Source organism: Oncorhynchus kisutch, linkage group LG26 (genome assembly GCF_002021735.2).
Source record: "Oncorhynchus kisutch isolate 150728-3 linkage group LG26, Okis_V2, whole genome shotgun sequence".
In the NCBI taxonomy this organism is placed as follows: domain Eukaryota; kingdom Metazoa; phylum Chordata; class Actinopteri; order Salmoniformes; family Salmonidae; genus Oncorhynchus; species Oncorhynchus kisutch.
The window spans coordinates 14,545,456-14,564,411 of record NC_034199.2 but is presented as its reverse complement, the minus strand read 5'-3'; the positions used below and the strand labels follow the sequence as shown (position 1 = coordinate 14,564,411).

The 18,956-nt window shown below is 43.1% G+C and overlaps 2 protein-coding genes across 3 annotated transcripts in view; one reads left to right on the top strand and one right to left on the bottom strand.

Annotated features, from left to right (window-relative positions):
* Positions 1–2,929: 2,929 nt before the first annotated feature.
* LOC109871316 (integral membrane protein GPR155) lies at positions 2,930–18,059 on the top strand. Its single transcript, XM_020462149.2, has 16 exons — positions 2,930–3,106; positions 9,161–9,663; positions 10,116–10,515; positions 11,104–11,275; positions 12,799–12,954; positions 13,699–13,782; positions 13,959–14,079; positions 14,244–14,328; positions 14,451–14,541; positions 14,634–14,847; positions 14,948–15,037; positions 15,310–15,440; positions 15,689–15,784; positions 15,877–15,941; positions 16,028–16,165; positions 16,427–18,059. The coding sequence occupies exons 2-16, from the start codon at positions 9,246–9,248 to the stop codon at positions 16,620–16,622; spliced, it is 2,457 nt and encodes an 818-aa protein (XP_020317738.1). The 5' UTR covers positions 2,930–3,106; positions 9,161–9,245; the 3' UTR covers positions 16,623–18,059.
* scrn3 (secernin 3) overlaps positions 17,602–18,956 on the bottom strand; it is a 5,954-nt gene continuing 4,599 nt past the window's right edge. The window contains exons 6-8 of one of the 2 annotated variants that reach the window (XM_020462169.2): positions 18,579–18,741; positions 18,288–18,468; positions 17,602–18,198 (exon numbers count right to left, since the gene is read on the bottom strand). In XM_020462169.2, the coding sequence (XP_020317758.1) occupies positions 18,037–18,198; positions 18,288–18,468; positions 18,579–18,741 (506 nt within the window). In that variant the 3' untranslated portion in view covers positions 17,602–18,036. The remainder of the gene's footprint in view (positions 18,199–18,287; positions 18,469–18,578; positions 18,742–18,956) is intronic. The other variant, XM_031805833.1, reaches the window with a different exon arrangement.

The following is an 18,956-nucleotide window of genomic DNA, read 5'->3' as shown; positions in this document are numbered from 1 at the left end:
GATCAGAGAATCACCAGCAGCAAGAGCGACATCGTTGATATATAGAGAGAAAAGAATCATCCCGAGAATTGAACCCTGTGGCACCTCCATAGAGACTGCCAGAGGTCCGGACAACAGGCCCTCCGATTTGACACACTGAACTCTGTCTGATAAGTAGTTGGTGAACCAGGTGAGGAAGTAATTTGAGAAACCAAGGCTGTTGAGGCTGCCGATAAGAATGTGGTGATTGACAGAGTCGAAAGCCTTGGCCAGGTCGATGAATACGTCTGCACAGTATTGTCTTTTATCGATGGCGGTTTTGATATTGTTTTGTTTGGACCTTGAGCATGGCTGAGGTGCACCCATGACCAGCTCGGAATCCAGATTGCATAGCGGAGAAGGTACGGTGGGATTTGAAATGTTCGGTAATCTGTTTGTTAACTTGGCTTTCGAAGACATTAGAAAGGGCAGGGTAGGATAGATATAGGTCTGTAACAGTTTGGGTCTAGAGTGTCTCCCCCTTTGAAGAGGGGGATGGCCGCGGTTGCTTTACAATCTTTGGGGATCTCAGAAGATACGAAAGAGAGGTTGAACAGGCTAGTAATAGGGGTTGCAACAATTGCGGCGGATCATTTTAGAAAGAGAGGATCCAGATTGTCTAGCCCAGCTGATTTTTTAGGGGTCCAGATTTTGCAACTCTTTCAGAACATCAGCTATCTGGATTTGGGTGAATTGGGCAAGATGCTGTGGGGGGTGCAGGGCTGTTGACCGGGGTAGGGTTAGCCAGGTGGAAAGCATGGCCAGTCGTAGAAAAATGCTTTTTGAAATTCTCATTTATCGTGGATTTATCGGTGGTGACAGAGTTTCCTAGCCTCAGTGCAGTGGGCAGCTGGGAGGAAGTGCTCTTATTCTCCATGGACTTTACAGTGTCCCAGAACTTTTGGGAGTTTGTGCTACAGGATGAAAATTTCTGTTTGAAAAGCTAGCCTTTGCTTTCCTAACTGCCTGTGTATATTGTTTCCTAACTTCCCTGAAAAGTTGCATATCGTGGGGACTATTCGATGCTCACGCAGTACGCCACAGGATGTTTTTGTGCTGGTCAAGGGCATTCGGGTTTAGTGAACCAAGGGCTATATCTGTTCCTGGTTCTAAATTTCTGAACGGGGCATGCTTATTTGGTGGTGAGGAAAGCACGTTTAAAGAATAACCAGGCATCCTCTACTGACGGAATGAGTTCAATATCCTTCCAGGATACCCGGGCCAGGTCCCAAGAAAGGCCTGCTCGTTGAAGTGTTTTAGGCAGTGTTTGACAGTCTACTAGCTAATAAGGATATTGTGCAATCAAAGCAAATCATATTTGAACCCGTGAGATAATAATCAATGCAATAAACGGCAACATTTACTCAAATATACTGCATGTGAAACTTTGTGGAACGTTGAGGTCCTGAACACTACCATAGACTGGATTTTGAGCATGTGAGAGGCCCATGTGCAACATACCTATAGAGATAGATAGAAGACTCTAGTACCCAAAGGCCGTTTTAGCATGGGCAATCCCATTGAGGACTTTCACCACTTTAAAGTAGTCAACTGACACTTCATATGGGTTAAAGAAGGATCACATAATACCATCCAGGTCCCCGAGGGATCATCCAATGCAATCTAGGTGGCAGTGTGCACCCTTGCAGTTTGTTTGCCAACTCAAAGAAGTAGTAGAAGAAGAAAATGGACTACTTCAAAATCAGAGGTGTCTGGTGGGAGGAGCTATATTGGCTCATTGCAATAGCTGGAATGGAACTGATGGAACTGAGTCAAACATGTGGTTTCCATTTTTTTGATGTGTTTGATACCATTCCATTGAGGAAACTTTTTTTAAAGATGCTATATAAAGTTACCACCCATCTTGGGAGAGCAGCGATGATGAGCAATTCACTACCCTGTCATGCAGTGTGTTGTAATGGAGACAGTGTCTCCTAACTAGCAAGAAGTAATTGGTCTAATTGTTTTCTTGGTTTACTTGGTTTACTTATAAGGTCTCCCGAGTGGTGCAGCTGTCTAAGGCACTGCACCGCAGATGTGTCACTACAGTCCCCGGTTTTATCCCAAGCTGTATCACAACCAGCCGTGATCGGGAGTCCCATAGGTTTGCGCACAACTGGCCCAGCGTCGTCCGACTTAGGGGAGGGTTTTGCCGGGGTAGGCAGTCATTGTAAATAAGAATTTGTTATTGACTGACTTGCCTAGTTAAATAAAGGTTAAATAAAATTCAAATAAAAAATCTATTCCAGCCAATAAAATGAGCCCATCCTCCTATAGCTCCTCCCACCATTCTTCTCTGTTCAAAATGGAGATGTCCTCAGTGGCGCTGCTCGTGCTCTAACAGACGTCTTAATAGGACAGATACAATGATGCGATGTCTATCTAAGTCTATGAACATTCCTGCAATCTATTTTTTATATCGTTCACTAACTCGTACAGTAGGTGGCAGCAATACACTTTATAGTTTGAAGTCTGCCAATAAACCTCGAAGAAGAAGAAGAACTTTTGCCAACAATAAGGGGTTTCGATTAATCTGGCCCGGGCGACCAAAGGTAGCCATGTTTTGTATCGAGTGGAAATTGATTGCGTTTGTTTTTAAACCGGGCTAACTCCCGGGCGTGAGCCAGGTGCCCCGTTCAAAGCCCACTGCGTAGTCGGCAAAAAAAAAAAACGTTAAGTGACGTAATTAAGCATGTGGAAATTAGTTGGATTCTGTGTTTTCACATGCGAAAGTGATTTATTTTGATAAAATCGCTTCATCTGCCTTCCCAATGAAGACTAGTTTGAAAATGCTAATTGATATTGTATGATTCTGGACGAGCCACCGTGCTGCCTTGTGGACAACATGACCGAGTGGCGCAGATTACTGTTCTATTTGAAAAGTGCGCTCCTCCCTCACCGCTTTTGCCCATTCATGTGACGGCCCAGAGACCGGTGCCCCGCGGTTCAGCATAATCGAATCCACCCATTGGTCCCTTCCGCCCCATGTCATTAGATTGGTGAAGTAGTTTGCACTGCAGTCTCCGCAAGGAGTGTAGCAACGTGAACTGTCAGACACAGACGGTGCACTTGACATGGAGAGGTATCGGTAAGTTGTCTTGTCTTTGTTAGCAACTTGGAGGAGACTAGACACAATTGCACCCGGTACATTCATTGCCTTTGACAAGCTAGCATGTCACCTATGTATAAATAGCGCGCATACTATCTGGATAGAGCAAGGTTAATTGGGCTGTCTATAGCTAACGTTAGCTCATTTAGATAATGTGCATTTCCATGTAAAACGCCCCATGATTCACGAGCACTAACGGGAAGTTCATTCGAGCGCATTACATTTGGTGTCAAATGAAAGCTAAGAGTATATATATATATATATATATATATATATATATATATATATATATATATATATATATATATATATATATATATATATATATATATATATATATATATATATATTCTATGAAATGTCATTCTATGTCATTCTGTTACCAAATAGGTAACCGAATGACTGCAACTAAATTGTCTACTATGGGAACTCATAGTAGTCACAACTCCGTTGGGTCACCTTCTACTGTACTGTCTTTATCGGTCTGTCGTGTGGTGGTCAACGCAAACGTGTGAAACAAGTCTTAACAGTCTCTCGCTGTCTTCCTCTCGCTCTCTCTTCATCTTTGTCTCTTGTTTGTCTTCTCTCTCCAGTTAATGTCATCTCTCGCAGCTCTTATCGAGACCTACCCATGAGCCCCCTCTATCCATTAGCTGTAACCAGCACTCTCACCCTCTGAGAACTGACTGACACGCCGGGTGTCCATGGACGTTGTAATATAGTTGAAATTTGGTCAATCAAAATCTGAACCAACCAATCATCGATGTCTGTTTCACAAGTTTGGACAGTACAGTGAATACAACTAGAGAATGTAGGTCAGTATATATAGTACAGTAGAGCCCACTAGAGTACAGTATCATTTACTGTAATGAACTACTGTGCTGTACTGTGATGTCCGAACTTGTGAAACATAGATGTTTATGCTTGATCCACACCACCCAAATTTGGTCTTGTTTTGGAGCGGAGCTCATTAGAAGTGGCAGTGTGCGAATCCTCATACTAACATACTTAATAGTATGCAACATTTTTTTTTTAAGTACTCAATGCGTCATATAAAGTGAGATTATATGATATAATGTGAGTGCCATTCGTTAATTTTGGTACAGCGCGTCAGATCATCTGATTATCAGCTGTTGTCAAAGACGAGTGAATTCTACTAGATCAAAGGTAGAAATGAGTGTGCAGTTTAAGTATGTAGTATGCTTGTATGGGTATTTTGACAGGGCTAGTGTGTAGAAAGGAGGAGGATGTACACTACCGTTCAAAAGTTTGGGGTCACTTACGGACGCCTCACAAGTCCTCAACCGGCAGCTTCATTAAATAGTAGCCACAAAACACCAGTCTCGACTTCAACAGTGAAGAGGTGACTCCGGGATGCTGGCCTTCTAGGCAGAGTTCCTCTGTCCAGTGTCTGTGTTCTTTTGCCCATCTTAATCTTTTCTTTTTATTGGCCAGTCTGAGATATGGCGTCTTTGCAACTCTGCCTAGAAGGCCAGCATCCCGGAGTCATCTCTTCATTGTTGACGTTGAGACTGGTGTTTTGCGGGTACTATTTAATGAAGCTGCCATTTGAGGACTTGTGAGGCATCTGTTTCTCAAACTAGCCTCTCTAATGTACTTGTCCTTTTGCTCATTTGCGCACCGGTGCCTCCAACTCTTTCTTGTCTGGTTAGAGCCAGTTTGCGCTGTTCTGTGAAGGAAGTAGTACACAACGTTGTACGAGATCTTCAGTTTCTTGGCAAATTCTCGCATGGAATAGCCTTCATCAGAACAAGAATAGACTGACGAGTTTCAGAAGACAGTTAGTTCTTTGTTTCTGGCCATTTTGAGCCTATAATCGAACCTACAAATGCTGATGCTCCAGATACTCAACTAGTCTAAAGAAGGCCAGTTTTATTGCTTCTTTAATCAGAACAACATTTTTCAGCTGTGCTAACATAATTGCAAAAGGGTTTTCTGATGATAAATTAGCCTTTTTAAAATGATCAACTCGGATTATCTAACACAACGTGCCATTGGAACACAGGAGTGATAGTTGCTCATAATGGGTCTCTGTACGCAAAATCAGCCGTTTCCAGCTACAATAGTCATTTACAACAATAACAATGTCTACTCTGTATTTCTGATCAATTTTATGTTATTTTAATGGACAATTTTTTTGGTGCTTTTTTTCAAAAACAAGGACATTTCCAAGTGACCCCAAACCTTTGAATGGTAGTGTACACATTTTCGACCTTTGTGTACCTGTTCAGGATACATCGCCATGAAGCGAATTGCATTAAACTTTATACATTTCTCTACAGTACAGATCAGAGAACCATGGTGTCATTCTGTTACCATTATTCTGTTACTGGGTGTTTATCCACTTCACTTACTATAGTTCAATAAACAGACTATATATATTTTTTAAACTCAAGGTGTCATATACGGTAGCCGACACCCCATTCTTTCTGCAGACATCTTTGAATCTTAATTCCGAGTACATATTTAACCAAGTTATTTCAAAATGTGGTCACACAAAACTGAGGGAGATTTTATCGTCGTTCTGTTACGAAACGTTACATTTGCACTGCTCTTCAAGTAAATGTCGTTTTCAAAAATCTGTGAGAGTTGTTAATTAGGTCTAGTCCTCGAGTTGTATGGTTTGTGTAACTTTGCAATCAATGTTTTTTGTTTGGCATACTTTTAAAATAAAAAATCAGTCTGTTACCATGGAATTGCCCTTATCCCAGGGCATAAAATGAACACCTGCCACCTGCCAAATACGGTTTGATTTAGGTATTGGTGGGTAAGACGGTCTATTTCACCAGCCACATTGGCGGGTGGTCAATTTTCAGGGCTTTACAGTGAATTACATTTCTGAATAAAAATAGTTAAGGCAAGTTGAGCACATGTGAGTGTCAATTTATTGAAGAAAAATGCTGCGGTAGCTGTTTTCAAAGTATGTCTTCTGTTTTGATTCAGAGATGCTAATCGCACAAAGAAATACAAATTCTATATCACGCACCAACACTGCCTGGCAGGAGAGCTGTACGCTCTGAGTGAAGTGCTGATAGATTCATTTTTGGAGGCGCTGCGCAGAGGCATAAAAGTTGTTGGTCTAATTTAGTCTAAAGTCTACAAAGTGAGACTTTGTACTCGCTTCTTGGCTATTTATATTGTTTTGTTCACAAGCTCAGTTATTTTTCCATGTTAGTTTGAGTCTGCTGATAGTGAAGAGATGCCCAAATCTCACACGCTGACACATTATACTAATTCAGTGACCCTGTTACCTTGGTAACCTCTTGTCATTAAAGGGGCAGCTAAACATTTTTGTATTTTATATTTTGGTTAAAAGACTCGGTCACAAAAATATGTAATTAAATTTAGAAACATACCACATTATTTCTTACTACGTAATAATATATTTCTTTCTTTTAGAAACATTACAAGGCATGGTCATCCATTTTGTTTTAATGTAATTATGGCAAGAGAGCGAGAGAATACTTAAGTTCACACAGGACACCAGATAAGACAGGAGAATCTCACCAGATAGGACAGACTGACCCTAGCCCCCCGGCAAATAGATTATTGCAGCATAGATACTGGAGTCTGAGAGGGTCAGGGGACACTGGCCCTATCTGACGATATCCCCGGACAGGGCCAACCAGGCAGGTTATAACCCCACCCACTCCGCCAAGGCACAGAACCCACACCATTAGAGGGATATCAATAGACCACCAATTTACTACCCTGAGACAAGGCTGAGTATAGCCTACAAAGATCTCCTCCACCGCACAAGCCCGAGGGGGCGCAAAACCGGACAGAAGATCACATCAGTAGCTCAACTCACTCAAGTCGAGTATAGCGGGGGGGGAAAAGCCTGTTACAACGTGACACAACCCTCCTAGGGGCGGCATGGGAGAGCACTAGTAAGCTAGTGACTCAGCCCCCGTAATAGGCTTAGAGGCAGAGAATCCCAGTGGCGAGAGGGGAGACGGCAAGGGCGGTTCATCACTACAGTGCCTTACCGTTCACCTTCGCCAACCCAGGGCCAGACTACACTCAATCATAGGACCTACTCAGTAAAGACTTAAACGCAGACTCTCTTGACCTTTCTCACATGGATAGGTAGACCATTCCATGAAAATTGAACTCTATAGGAGAAAGCCCTGCCTTCAGCTGTTTGCTTAGAAATTCTAGGGACAATAAGGGGGCCTGTGTCTTGTGACCATAGCGTGCGGGTAGGGACACTAAGTATGTGGACACCCCTTCAAATTGGTGTATTCGGCTATTTCAGCTACACCCGTTGCTGACCAGTGAATAAAATCGAGCATACAGCCATGCATTCTCCATAAACAAACGTTGGCAGTAGAATGGCTCGTACTAAAGAGCTCAGTGGCTTGCAACGTGGCACCGTCATAGGATGCCACCTTTCCAATAAGTCAGTTCATCAAATTTCTACCCATCTAGAGCTGCCCCGGTCAACTGTTAGTGGCGTTACTGTGAAGTGGAAACGACAAGGAGCAACAACGGCTCAGACGTGAAGTGGTGGGCCACACAAGCTCACAGAACGGGACTGCCGAGTGAGGAAGCGCATGGCGCGTAAACATCATCTGTCCTCAGTTCCAACGCTCACCACCGACTTCTAAACTGCCTCTGGAAGCAATGTCAGCACAATAACTGTTCAATGGGAGCTTCATGAAATGTTTCCATGGCCGAGCAGCCGCACACAAGCCTAAGGTTACCATGTGCAATGCCAAGCATCAGCTGGAGTGGTGTAGAGGTCACTCCCATGCACAAAGCGAGGTCCATACAGAAATTGTTTGTCGAGATCGATGTGGAAGGACTTGACTGGCCTGCACAGAGCCCTGACCTCAACCCCATCGAACACCTTTGGGATGAGTTGGAACACCGTCTGCGAGCCGGGCCTAATCGCCCAATGACGGGTAGGCCGTCATTGTAAATAAGAATTTGTTCTTAACTGACTTCCCTAGTTAAATAAAGGTTCAATAAAATAAATAATAAAACCTCGCTAATGCTCAATGCTGCGGGGACTTGCTTCCAACATCTAGTGGAAAGCCTTCCCATGCTGTTATAGCAGCAAAGGGGGGACCAACTCCATATTAATGCCCATGACTTTGGAATGAGATGTTCGAGCAGGTGTCCACATACTTTTTGGTCATGTAGTGTATGTTCAGCAGGACCAAATTGGAGACCTTGGAATCTGCCCTAGCCTTAACAGGAAGCCAGTGTAGAGGCTATAGCGCTGGAATAATATGGTCTAGTTGTTTGGTTCTAGTGCTTAACACGGCTGCTACAATTGACTAACTGAAGTGTATTTAGTGTTTTAGCCGGAAAGTAGAGCATTGCAGTAGTCTAATCTAGAAGTGACACAAGCATGGATTAGTTTTTCGGTGTAATTTTTGGACAAAAAGTTTCAAATGTTTTAATGTTACGAAGATGAAGAAATGCTGCCCTTGAAATATTCTTTATATGTTCGTCAAAAGAGATCAGGGTCCAGAGTGAAGTCAGGGGTCCTTCGCAGTTTATATTTGAGACGACTTTACAACCATCAAGATTAATTGTCTGATCAAACAGCAGATCTCTTTGTTTTTTGGGACCTAAAACTAGCATCGCTGTTTTGTCCGAGTTGTTTAAAAGTAGCTTACACTGTCAACGGTTGCATGAGGCTACGAAGTACCTACTAGCTAACTGATAGACTGGGTTGCATTTGGTGTGTGTTTTACCAGTTACCCATCTAACTTCTACCTAGTATTTACACGGTAGTTACATATGTTGTCAAAGTCATTGGTACCACATTTTCTGGTTGTTGGCAGGGGACAAATGTAGACTTTGTTGTTTTCTAGCTATCTTAGTGTTCGGTTTTGAGGAACATGCTTGTGAAAAAACAACTCAATTGTTTTACTTCTGCAGACTTTTTTTTTTTCCCAGAAATTTTTCAATTACGTAAGACATTGTCATTACTGCTGTTTTTAGGGACTCTAAATTGTAATCGTAGTAGTTTACTGACCATGTATTTTCTGTTTTCAGTGACTGGTAGTGACACCAGCAACCCACCATCAGCTTGGTCAGCCATGAGAGCTGCTATCTGAGGACTTACGCCACCACCGCCACTATGAAGGTCCCTGCCAACCTCAATATTTCCTATGAGGACATGGATCCCCCTGACACCCCTCCCACCATGTCCATTGACAAGCTCTTCCCAGCACTCCTGGAGTGCTTTGGGATAATCTTGTGTGGCTACATTGCTGGTCGAGCAAACATCATCACATCCACACAGGCCAAAGGATTGGGGAACTTTGTGTCCAAGTTTGCCCTCCCAGCATTGCTCTTTAAGAACATGGTACTGTTGGACTTTGGCAATGTCATCTGGCCATTTTTGTGGAGTATTCTCATCGCCAAAGTGTCTGTGTTTTTCATTGTGTGTGTCATTACACTATTGGTTGCTAGTCCCGACACTCGCTTCAGCAAAGCTGGTCTCTTCTCAATCTTTGCTACTCAAAGCAATGACTTTGCTTTGGGATATCCTATTGGTGAGTGTTGTTCTTCTTCTTTCCATCCTTTCAGTTTCACTCCACTTGATGAAGGAAAAAGGAAACCACACACTGCTCTTGATAGTATCACTGATCTTTAATAAGCTTATCGGTATGTCATTTTATTATCAGTGTTACTATCGAGAGCAGTGTGCGGTCTCCTTTTTCCTTCATCTTGTTCAACTGTTACCATGCACCTGCAGAAAAGATTGCTCAGATGTGCGAGTGCCTTTTTGAATTTTGAGTTTCACTCCACTTAATTTGAGAGCCTCCTCCTGGCAGAACCTCAGAACAAAGGAAATTGATGTCTCGAATGTCTTTTATACTTTAAATCTTATTTGGTTGGTTTGTGACACAGATTTTGATTCACTCTGCTCTCCTCCCTAAAATATACCTTCCTAAACTGTGCCTTTTTTAATAATTTTTTAAAATATATTTTTTCTTTTTTACAGTTGAGGCCTTGTATAAGAACACCCACCCAGAGTACCTACAGTACATCTACCTGGTGGCCCCAGTGTCTCTCATGCTTCTCAACCCAATTGGCTTTGCCTTCTGTGAGATCCAGAAGTGGAGGGACCAGAGAGACCGGCAGCAGAACAAACTCCAAATAGTGGGTGTGGTCATCCTTCAAGTTCTGAAGAACCCCATCGTCTTCATGGTTGTTATTGGCATCATCTTCCACTTCATCCTGGCCCAGAAGATCCCTGCTTTCATGGAGCAGTTTGTGGACGGCCTGGCCAACTCTTTTGGAGGAGCGGCTCTGTTCTACTTGGGCCTCTCCATGGTGGGCCAGTTGGGAAAGCTCACCAGGTCTACTGTTGTAGCCCTGATCCTGCTCATCACTGCAAAACTGTGAGTGTCTTGGGGTGGATTTAGGAGGGATTGTTTGAAAATGTTAGGGTAGATTATTACGTGTACAGTATAATGGCCTTTAAAAAATATATATATATTTTTTTTTTAACCTATTACTGACTTAAACTGTGATATAATTTCATATTCATATAGGCCTGCAGTTCATACATGTTCATCCTGTTCTTACAGCGTTAGTTGTAATTATACAGTGTCAGGACCTAAGACCACACCTGCTTGTTATTACATTTTTGTGTTGGTGTAATGTCATGCAGGTCTGGGCCTGTCGGAGAGCTGACAACATGTTATTGACTCAGAATGAACTCTAGATCCATATAGGTCTGTCACACACAAGGGAACCGTAGGCTCATGACGACCATTGTATTACCAACATTCTTCAATGCTGGCACCCACCCACATTTCAGTGTTTTGACCTGCAGAACATTATTGTCAAGGGGTAGGAGAAGAAATAGTCTCTTTCTTCTCGCCTGATGATTCATTGTGAAGGAATCCAGTGTTTCTCTTGTAAACCTTTAGTAACGTTAAACTTTAAATAACGTGTTTTTTTGTGGGGGTTTTTTCCTTCTGGAGGTTGGTGATGCCGTTGATCTGTCGAGAAATGGTGGAGCTATTGTATGCCGACCACACCAACACTGGTCTCAACCAATCCAGTCTCTCCAACTATGCCTTCCTCTATGGAGTCTTCCCTACCGCCCCCAGTGTGGCCATCTATGCTGCTCACTATAACATGGAGCTACAAGTTGTAAGTCACCAACCCTCTCCTGTATGGATAGAAATTAGGGATGCACCGATATGACATTTTTTACCGATATCCAATATTTTCCTTGCCCCTCCCCCCTTTTTTTTAACAATACCGATATTTATTTTTTACATTTGTGGCCTTTTAAACATTCTAGTACAGTTAAATAATTGAAACACACACACTGACCAACAAGTTATTTTGTTACCAGTACCAGTAAAACATAAACAAAACCTATTTCTTTCACTTACTTGCTGTGCTGTTTGGTTGTTCATTTGTTCAGTCGTTTCATTCTCAACCAGGATTTCATCATACATGCCAAGCAGTGAAGTTCCAGCTCTGTCTGTCCGTGGCGCCTCTTCCTCCGTGCCCACTGCTCCGTGCTCACTGTGTCCGTTTCCATCTTCTCCAGCTCTGTCTGTCCGTGGCGCCTCTTCCTCCGTGCCCACTGCTCCGTGCTCACTGTGTCCGTTTCCATCTTCTCCAGCTCTGTCTGTCCGTGGCGCCTCTTCCTCCGTGCCCACTGCTCCGTGCTCACTGTGTCCGTTTCCATCTTGTCCAGCTGTGTCTAACATTTCACGTAAACCCTGTTTCTTGTCTGCATCGAATTAGTGGTCCTTATACCTAGAGGCTCAGAGAGAATGCCACCAAATCGCTTGTTCACAGCCTCTAGTAGAGTACTTTTCCAAGTTAACCCGACGGTCTGTGTCGGCAGTTTTGTTGAGAAGGCATTTCAATGCCACGACAGAGGGTATCTGCTGCAGATACAGTTGATGAGCTTATTTCTCCAGTCAGTTGTTCAAATGGAGACAGAAGTGTTCAGGTTTCAAACATGTTCTCAAATGCCATTTGAAATGGCAGCAGCCGTATGAGAACAAGCACATTCTTGAACATGCAACACAGCTTTCCTGAGTACGGAATCCTCGTCGACCCACTGTGCTGTCAGACTCTATGCTTATGGGGCTGACATAGCAAGTAGCTACAATACTGTGCAACTCTGGTAGGGCAACATTTGAAAAATAGCACCTACTTGGTAGTGTTTAACGGTGCTCGACCAGTTGGCAAAAGCCAACATCCACGACAGAGATCCGTTAATTGTCAAGGGCAATGAATTACATTATCTTGGCATTTAATGGATTTCACCTTTTGAGTTGTCGCGCTAAAATATTCTTATTCTTTCAAATAACTGCTCGACTTGTTGACTGCTCGATCCACACAGCAGACATTGTGGGTTAGGTTAGGAATGCTGTGCGGCACATGTAGCTCTATATTTCTTGTGGCGTCATTACGTCATCTACCTACGTTATATAGGTACAGCATGAATGTCAGCTTTGACGTCATTTTTACACATTGGGCCAATGTTGTAATTTTTTGCTAATTATCGTCCGTTTCTGATATGCTTACCAATTTAAAAAATACATTTTTTTAAATTTTGAATTTTTTAAAATTATTATTTTATGTTGTGCATCCCTAATAGAAATGTATGCCATAGGAAGACATTGACAGTGTCAATTGTTTTCTAACAGGTTACCTCGGGGATGGTACTAAGCACATTCCTCTCAGCTCCCATAATGTATGTTTCTGCTTGGTTGCTGACAATACCATGGATGGACCCTAAGCCATTGATGGATTCACTGCAGAATGTCAGCTTTAATGTCAGCATCATCAGCTTAGTTACACTGGTGAGTTGTTGACTGCCTCCCCACCATTATGAACTATCATTAACTGTAGTCTTTATCTCCTGACTGGCTTTGTGCTGGTTAGCCTATTCTATTTCAGACAGGGTGGTCGGATTTCAGGAAATTATAAGCCCCAAGCACGGTGCTGTGATGATTTGTACTAAAGTGTCTTTGTACCTAATGCCATTTATATTGTGGAATTTGGGGACAGTAGTATTAGGTGATACAGTTTAGGCTGGTCTACATCAATTCTGTATTGACAAAGGGATACAATGATATGGAAAAGCGCAGGAAGTCTATGAAGAGCAGGGATGGGGATGTGACTTGAAACCAAGCAGTTCAAAGTCATCAGCAGGATGTCTCTGTCTGGTGCCAATGATATGATACGTGAGACTTACTTCCTCCTATCATGTGACCTCCGTTTCACTTCTGTAATGTACCGGGAACACATTGCTAGTAAAAATCTGATGGTGTAAAAAGGACTTTATAAATACATTTGATTTGGCACTGTTTATTTTCTGTTCCTGTTCCCATTCGACTTCCCATTTTATTTATTTTTTCTCGACTGGCTACAATCTTTTTTTATATACTGTGATATAATTGCACTGGCTTGCTCTAGAATGCATGTGGTGTTGTGATATGGGTTTATGAAATTGCAATTCCGGTTTACATGAAGACGTATGGTATCGTTTTCTGTATGGTTTGTGTAGATGAGCAAATCTAGTTTTTGAGGTCTTTTTGTTACAGGTTTGGACAGTGACCGTCATGTTCCTGAGTAAGAAATTCAAGAGACTACCTCACATGTTCTCCCTCAACCTGTTCCTGGCACAGGCAAGGCTTTTGAGCATCTGTTACTTCTCACAAAAACATTCTTCAACTGACACATTGTATGTCCAAGGAATAATGTCATATTGTCCATAGTAGAAAGTTGTAAGTGCAATATCACTGTGTAAAAGTTGTCATTGATTGTTGCTTTCTATTTGACGTGTGCCTCTCCGTGCGTCCAGATTCTGGCTTGTGTCGGCATGATCCTGTGGAACTTTGTCGTGCGCCAAGACAGCTTCATTGGACACGTGTTGACGTTCACACTGTTGTACGGCTCACTGTACAGTACTTACGTGTGGCCAGGTATGTCCGTCGCCCGCACGACCATCGACTTTATACCACCACCACATTTTTGGTCTGTTGTGTTGTGCGTTTGACATGCTGGGATTCGAAAGGAAAAGGGTGAACGGTGCGGCGTCTAGCGACGACGATGATCTCGAGCTAGAGTCTCGTTGTGATGTTTTCAGGTCTGATAGCGTTTTCCCTTGTGCTGATGAAGAGGGGTGGTGAGCTGAAGGTTGCGCCAGGCTTCCTGGTGATTGCAGGCTGGGGGTGAGTCATGATTTTATAAAAAAAATTCCCCCCACTGAAGTAATGAAATGGCTGGAAATCAAGGGACCTTTTTTGTTTGTTGAATCTGCTGCTCAAACATGGTCCTTATCTGATGCCAACAGAGTCCCAGGCCTTGTGGCAGCAGTGCTCCTCATAACTGGGAAGAGGATGCCTGACACCATCGACTCTGCGTTCTTCTACGGGACACCCCAGGTGAGACGGACTGGGGAAAGTAGACATTCAGAATCGCCTCTCGTAGAACATGACTTCATCATCCTGACCTTCCGTATTTTTGACTTCCGCAGAACATCTGCACCTCAGTTGTGCTTGCCTTCAGCATTGTGCTGAGTGGGGGCTCATTGATGGGCCTCAGTCGAGGCACATGGGATTCGAAGTACCAGGTCCTGGAGAGAGACTCTCTGTTGGGCACTACTGAGGATCTGAGGCCCCAGAGTTGCCCCGATACCCAAACTATCCCAGATATGTTGGAGCCAGGCAGAGCCAGAAGCATCAACCAAGGTATACTTGCGTTAGCAGGATTTATGACATGTATATTACAGTAGACTTGTTAATCAAGTGTGTGATGCTGATCAAATGTATCCTCTGTGTGTGTTGTCAGAGTGCCATATGTGTGACTGTGCTCCGTCCCAGCCCATGCCTGATATGATTGTCAGCACAAACAAAAATGACGCACTTCTCATCGAGCCAGGTAGTGATTTTTAAGAAACATCCTAACCTACATCCCTCTAGTCTTCATTTTAATTTGTTGTGTCAGATACCTCCTCTTCCTGTAGACAAATGATATCGTTAAACCAAGGGCAAGGAGTTTCCCTGGTCAGGACGGGTGGTCAGACCAGGAAATACTCCTTGCCCCAGTTATCCCCACACAAATGTCACGCTTAGGTTAGTTAAGTGATTCATTTGAAACCATGTCATTACCCCGTGGGTCACCAGCCATGTCTGCTCTGTGGCCTTCCTCAGGTCAGTGTGGGACTGGCTGTGAGTCCACAGGCTGTCTACTGGCCCAGGAGGAGCAGCAGAGGCAGCTAGCAGACAGACAGGTGGCCCGCCACGTGCTCCTATGCCTGCTACTGACCGTCAGCCTATTAGCTGTGAGTGACTCAGCATCACACAAAGCTCCCTCAGGATAAGATGCAACCTAATTGGTTGGGATGTTGCTCAAGGGTCAGTTAATGTAGTGATGAAATGTTGTGCTCGAGTTATTATACCATTACCTCACAGCTAGGCCCACCTTATGCAACACAGCCTGTTGATTTAGTTTTACCCCTGTCCTGCCCTTCAGTTTTTGGGTTAGTATGATGATCCGTGTTTGACTGCATGTCTCTCTCCACGCTTTTAGAACCTGTCCAGCTGCCTGTGGTGGCTGTTTAATCGAGTTCCTGGGAGACTCTACTTAGAGCTGCAGTTCTTCTGTGCTGTGGTCAACTATGGACAGGTAAAATAGGCCTGGCCTAGACATAATGGCATTAACAACTGCTCTATTCATTTTAATGGTGGTGTTTACATACCTGTGTTTTCTGTCATCAGGGCTTCATCTCATTCGGGATTTTTGGTCTGGACAAACATCTGATAATACTGCCATTTAAAAAGAGGTAAGTGGTTCCCTGACTTGCATTTCATAGGAACTAGTAGTAAGCTGTGCGTTGAATAAGACGCCTTGACATGTATTTTTGTGCAGGATGTCCAGTCTGTGGCATAGTATGAAGCCAGAGGAGCAGCCTCAACTGGTTGTGTCTGACGACATCATGATGACCTGCACTCAATTCACCAAATACCACAAAGAGCAGTGTGTCCGGGACATTGTCCAGAAGAAGAGGTCAGGATCCACTTTGCTTATGATTTGACCGTCTGGCATAGTTTTTGTATACCCATTGATCATCCCTAATATAAATTATTATTTTTCATGGCTTTTGGTCCTTGGGGTTGTGTTGTCTCTTGCTTTTGTCTGTGCGCCATCTTCCTCCTCCTGTCTATCTGCTCCCCCCCCCCCCCCTCTCTTTCTGTCGTTCCTATTGGCCCTGGTAGCTGTGGGGAGTGCCTAACTGGCCTGTTGGTGAATCTGTCCTCCGACACACAGGTGTGGGGAAAGGATGGTGGCGGACACTTTTCTTGGCAGTGAGCTGGTGGAGTGGCTGTTGCAGGTGGGTCTGTCACAGGACCGAGGAGAGGCGCTGCTCTACGGTGGCCGACTGCAGCAGGGTGGGGTTCTCCAGCACATCACCCAGGAGTACGGCTTCCAAGATGACGAGCTGCACTACCGCTTCACAGCGTAAGGAGGGCCCTGGGCAGGCCCCGTCTCAAGGGCTCTCCTGAGGCACAGGATGACAGAGGTCGGCTACCTACCTACCAAACCTGAAACCAGGTCTCTACCTACCTAGCAGTAATAACCAATAGAGGTGAATTGAAGAGTGCTGCATTTTGAAATACTCATACTGTTTTGCACATGGGAAATATGCAGTCATAACAAGCATTGAGCACTTGTTTGTTTTTGTCTTTTGAACTGTCCGTTGTAATATGTTTGTGTGGTACCGTATGCATAACGACATTTAAGTTTGCCAAGGAGGCAGATCTAATAATGAATAATCTTGCATTATCATCTCAAGTTGTACAGACTAGCTTGTATACCATGAGGCTGATTGGACATGCTTTTTTATTTAGTTCCAATGACAAGAATGGTATTTGTCAATGTGACTTCAGGTATTAAAAATAGAATAATGTAATGTTGCTGTGTATTCTAAATTTCCTTAATTTAGCCATTGTTTGGAACTTGAAAATAGGATACGGCAGCTAGATATATTTTGAATCATGTAGATAGAACGGTGTCAAATGTTTATGGATGCAGACTTGTCTGCTGAGGCAGAATTGTGGTTTTGGTTTTGACTTATTTTAATGATTCTTGGCCAGGAAATATACATTTCTGATCAGCTATCTTTTGGGATTTCTAAATAACAATTACATTTCAGTTTGTTGGGAGAAAAGGAGTACAATACCAAATGTGCCAGATTAAATGTCATATGTGTTATTTTGGAGCGATGTTACTTTGTCCTTTTAATGGGGTTGTGCTTATTACTGTTGCTAATAAGGTAATTGAGCCATGTATTCACCTTGTTTGGCATTATGAATGTTTGATGTTTTGTCAATGTATTTGTTTTTTCCCCATGTCACTTGACTGAATGTACTTTGAAGCCAACTAATGCTGCATGTTCCTCTGATTCCCAGCCTGTTCTGAAAGAAAAAAACAACTATTGCACCTCTGGTTTACACAATTCCTTTTATACTGGTTTAAAACAGAACTGGTAACGTGTGGCTCTCTTTAGGCCTTTTCAGGGGGTTTCCAGATGCCTGACGGCAGTGGTGTAATAACGTGAATTTGTCCTGTTCTTTTACTTCAAATAAGCTTATGTTAATCACTCAGTAAACAGCTTAAAGGTCAAACTAAAGGCAACTCTCTCCTCAACCGCTCTAGTATTACTGTTTGGTTGAATATAATACTTGTTTTAAAATATAAAACAAGGATTTTAAAGAAAATGACAGGCTGTAACCATGACCCAGATGTATTAATACTTTTTACTGATGAGCAGCAATTTGTGAAACTACCATTTACTGTTACTGTAATGTAGTGAAATTATTGCATGCTGGGGTTTGATCTTGAAACAACCCCTTGTCATTCCAATATGAAAGATCCCACTAAATGTTACTGTACACGCTCAGTTCTTCCTGGCTTGAGTTAGAAAACAGGTGCACAACTGAAGTCGGGTCTTCAATACCACTTGATAAAAGTTTCTCCATCTCAGCCATCTTCTCCTTTTCTAACACTCTCATATTCTGCATGATCTTCTTTCCTTTGTCCTAAAAAAAATTTTATGCTAAATTTAAGCCAAATATTTGCTTAATCTTTAAAGGGTTAAGATGTATAGATTAGGAAAAAAGTTCTGTACCTTGGTGCTGTCAATGATTGCAGCCACCACCTCGTGTTTGATAAACAGTGGATGTTTGCGATCTGGCTTGCTCTGGAAACGGGGTATCTTCTTCACAGGGTCATCAGGACCATAACTGGGAGAGCTAGTTTGCTTCAACTGTTTAATGTCTTTCACAAAGATGAAAGGTTTGAAAACAGACCTGTTGGGTAAGGAAGGACCCTTAATATACAGCGATTTGCATAAACTTTAGATGGAACAATAACATGGCTAGGTAGGGTGTTTTTTGCTGTGGCCAGCTACATACTGTACCTCTCAGGGTCAGGTGTTCCAGTGAAGTAGTGCACCCCTGGCAGGGTGGAGTCTGTTGGTACGACAGACACCATGCTTCCTGTTGTCATGAACATCCCCTCCATGTTGATGCCACTCTCCTTGTCCCTCAGGATTTCCATCATTGTCTCAGCTGTGATGTGTCCTAAATACTCAAAAGTAATTCATTGTAAATGGTTTGTCATCCTATATGAGGGCTCTCCGACCCTGTTCCTGGAGAGCTACCGTCCTGTGGGTTTTTGCTACAAACCTAATTTGGCGCACCTGATTTGAATAATTAGCTGGTTGATAAGTTGAATCAGGTTAGTTACAACTGGTGTTGGAGCGAAATCCTACAGGTCGGTAGCTCTCCAGAAAAAA